Source organism: Diabrotica undecimpunctata, chromosome 10 (assembly GCF_040954645.1).
Source record: "Diabrotica undecimpunctata isolate CICGRU chromosome 10, icDiaUnde3, whole genome shotgun sequence".
Classification (NCBI taxonomy): domain Eukaryota; kingdom Metazoa; phylum Arthropoda; class Insecta; order Coleoptera; family Chrysomelidae; genus Diabrotica; species Diabrotica undecimpunctata.
This window is the reverse complement of record NC_092812.1, coordinates 11,036,740-11,040,755: the sequence shown is the minus strand read 5'-3', so window position 1 is coordinate 11,040,755 and position 4,016 is coordinate 11,036,740. Positions and strand designations below refer to the sequence as shown.

General features: G+C 34.4%; 1 protein-coding gene across 1 annotated transcript; it reads right to left on the bottom strand.

Annotated features, from left to right (window-relative positions):
* Positions 1-296: 296 nt before the first annotated feature.
* Positions 297-1,487, bottom strand: LOC140451619 (uncharacterized). Its single transcript, XM_072545464.1, has one exon. The coding sequence runs from the start codon at positions 1,485-1,487 to the stop codon at positions 297-299; it is 1,191 nt and encodes a 396-aa protein (XP_072401565.1).
* Positions 1,488-4,016: the final 2,529 nt, after the last annotated feature.

Genomic DNA, 4,016 nt, shown 5'->3' with positions numbered 1-4,016 from the left:
TAAATAGAAATAAACCTAAATCTATACAAAGTAAAATATTAAATTTTTGATAACAGCTTGCAGTCTTTGAGAAAGGCGAAAATATTTTTAGTATCACTGTCTTTTCCAAGAGCACTATTTAATGTTGATCGTATGTTATACATTTTGCGTTGCACATCGTACTTGGTGCCCTGCAATAAACAATGTTTTACCATTAAGACACTTTTACACATGTCACACATAGGTTTATCAGCACGTTTTAGTAGGTAGTCGTGTGTTAATCGAGTATGACCAATCCGGAGGCGAGTAAAGGTTACTTATTGTCTTCTATTGTTAAATTTTGGGAATTTTTTATGATTAATATCAACTTCGTACAGCTTCAGACCTAGTGCTTTTAGTATCACATACAATTCGGCTGAGAACGTTGTTGTATATGAAGGTAATTTGTAAGCCTCTGTATAATCTGATGTGTAGATTGCTGCCCCAGTTTCGTCTTCGTTTTTGGAGGCATCGGTGTAAACTTTGAAACAGCTACCATATTTGCTTAATATTTTAAGAAATTCTTGATTAATTTGACTTACAGACGTTTCTGATTTGTTTAGGCGCAATAAACTGGTGTCAGTAGAGGAAAGTCGAATTATCCAAGGAGGAGAGGTTTGAATTGAGGAGATATCGTAGGTGTCTGGAAAATGGATCCCCATTGTTAAAAAGTAGGTATGTAGGCGGTAATAGAAAGGGTGATCAGTTCCATTTGAAGTTTGAAAACAACTTTTGAAGCGGTCAGCGAATACGTTGTGTATAACTGGATTATCTTGATTAGACGATACTACCGCGGCATAAGAAAGACTTAGATATTGTCTTCTAAACGCGAGTGGCATCTCTCGAGTTTCCCAGTATAGGGTTTGTATTGGACTTGTGTGGTGTGCTCCTAAGGAAATTCGAAGACCTGTATTTTGAATAACATCTATTGTTTTTAAGTACGTTTTTTTTGAGCAATTGTAAACAATTGAGCCGTAGTCCAGTTTGGAGCGTACTAGGGCCTTATAGATATGTAGTAATGTAGAAGAGTCGGCGCCCCATTTTTTGTTTCCGAGTGATCGTAACAAATTTATTCCAGGCTGACATGTCTTTTTTAAATATTCTAAATGTATCTTCCAAGTTAGTTTTTGGTCAAAGATCATACCAAGAAATCTAACTTCATCTACATATTTAAGCTGTCCTCCATGTAAATATAAGTTCCTCGGTTGTATTTGGTGACTTTTCGTAAAACATACTGCTTTGGTTTTGAGGGTATTGAACTGGAGACCACTTGTGAATGACCATTCTTCAATATGATTTATGGCTTTTTGGACATGGTTATGGATGGTTGTTATGTTCTTTCCTCTACAAAGTATAACTAAATCATCTGCATATAGCCTAGCTTTTACAGGATGTTTAATTTTTGCGGTAATAGAATTCATAGCTACAAGAAACAGTAGTGCTAAGGTTCGAGCCCTGTGGTATACCATTTTCTTGATTTTTTGTTGAGGAATATACGCCGTCTACTCTGACTTAAAATCGTCTATTTTTTAATAAGTTTGATATGTATTTGAGTATATTACCTCTTATTTTCCATTCGCTGAGCGTTTTTAAATTGAATATTTCCAAACTGAATCGTAGGCTTTACTAATATCGAAAAATATTCCAGTACAATGTTGTTTGATTGCGAAAGCCTCATGTATTTCCGATTCTACATCAATAAGGTTGTCTACAGTAGAACGACGCTTTCGGAAGCCACTTTGTTCTGGTATATCTAGTTTCTTTGATTCCAGATACCACATGAGTCTGTTGTTTATTATTTTCTCTAGCATTTTGTACATACTACAAGTAAGAGATATTAGAGAGTTTTTGTGCAAGCAAATACGTATACGTAACGTATCTTTTTGACATATAAGCACGCGCATTAATGGTTGAACTAACGTATCTAGATACGTATTACCTAACGTAACGGGCTGGTACGTTACGTTCATACGCATCCCTATCGAGCCGAAGGTAACCGAATGCGCAAGGGAATCTTACCCGATTACCAAAATTTCAACATCCACATTTCATAAGCACACGTGGTACGTGTATTTTTACATTTGTGGTTACGTATATTTGTTTTGATTTTTATAAATAATGGAAAGCAGTAGAAAACGACTTCACTTCAGCAATGAAGATGATTTGTTCTTGTTGAAGGAAGTCGTAGGCAAGCACCCTTACGACCATCTAGAAAGGTGGAATTTAATTCAAAAGTGAAAAATATTTTTAATGGTATCAAAATAAAGCGGCCGTATAGTCGTGCAAGATGTGGAGAAGAAGGGCATCTTCTATGTCTTCGTCCATCTCAAAAATTAAAAATTGTTCAAAAAAATATTTGTTATTTATTTTGAATATCAAAAATAGGGTTAAATGGCAAGGACAAGAATGGCACTGACAATTTGTTAGTTAATCACTAATTCGGTGATGGCAACACCATCGTTACGTTACGTGCAGAACAAAAACTCTCAATTTAACGTTCATCTTCTTCGATACGTTAGTTCTTTACGTATGGGGAGATACGTTACGTTAGGTAGTTACAAAAACTCCCTAATGGCCTATATGTTTCGGAATCTGATTTTGATTTACTTTGTTTAGGAATAGGAATTATTATTGAATTTCTCCAGGATTCTGGAAATACATTTTTCGAGAAAATTATGTTGTACATGCTGAGTAAGTATTCTTTAGATGGGTAAGTGAGGTTTTTTAGAAAAATAGTGGGTATATTATCTGGCCCAGGGCACGAGTTCTTACAGTTTTTCATTACCGTTTCTAATTCATCCATCGATATTGGAGTTTATTTCGCTGTTATTTTGATCTTCATAGTCTATGGTAGATTTTTCTTCATTTATTTTGTTATTTAAGAAATTTGGTGAATAGTTTGCATCGCTTGAGTTTTTTTCTTTTTCATAACCTATATACCTTTTTCATAACCTATAACCTTCATAGCCAGTATATTTGATATTTCCTTTTGAGATTTATATATTACATTATTTTGCTCTAACAGATTTATCGACTTAAGTAATTTTGCACCTGATATTATTTTTACTTTTTTCCATACAGTTGTCAATGGAGTAGAACTGTGAATTGTTGAAACGTATGTTATCCAAGATTCGCGCTTTGCTTTTTTGATAGTAAATCTGGCTATAGCTCGTAGTCGTTTGAATTCTAAAGAGTTTTGTTCATTTTTTTGTCGTTTGAATTTATTAAATGCTTTTTTGCATTGTTGTATAGCTTATTTGCATTCATGGGTCCACCAAGGAACTGGATGGAATTTACTGGCGAAGTTAGTTTTCCCAATATTTTTATCTGCTGAATCTACTATCAGTTTTGTAATAAAATCTACTTCTTCATTCACATTACTGTTTTGATCTATGACATGCAAGTTGTGTTGGATATGGTTTTGAAATTTATTCCAATCCGCATTTTTTAAGTTCCATTTTACTTCTGGTATAGCTGTAGATGATTCTTCGTTATGAATTATAATAGGATAGTGATCACTATCGTAAGGCTCCAGTAATAGATCCCATGAAAGCATATGTGTTATTGATGGTTCGCATATAGATAAGTCAATAGCAGAACCTTCACCCGTTCTTATGTCGAAACGGGTGTCTTGTCCATCATTAAGTAGATTTAGGTTGAATTTTTCCTGAAGGGATTCTATTTTTCTACCGAGACTTGTTAATTTTTTTGAACCCCATAAAGGGATATGTGCGTTGAAGTCTCCGACAATTAGTCGTGGAGTAGGTGTTTGATCTAAGAAGTCCGATATTTCATTATGGTTATCGTTAAGTTCTTGGTTGGGGGGAATGTAAAGTTGTTTAGTTTATGTTTCTTATTCGGGTGCTTCTACTTTTAATTTTTCTGTCATTTAGTTTAGAGTAAATTTTTGTCAGTAGATCTGTGACTTTAGAAATTTCATTGGTATATATTTTTGCGATACGTAGTGGGTCCGAAGATCCTGTGCAGTTTTCGAAGAA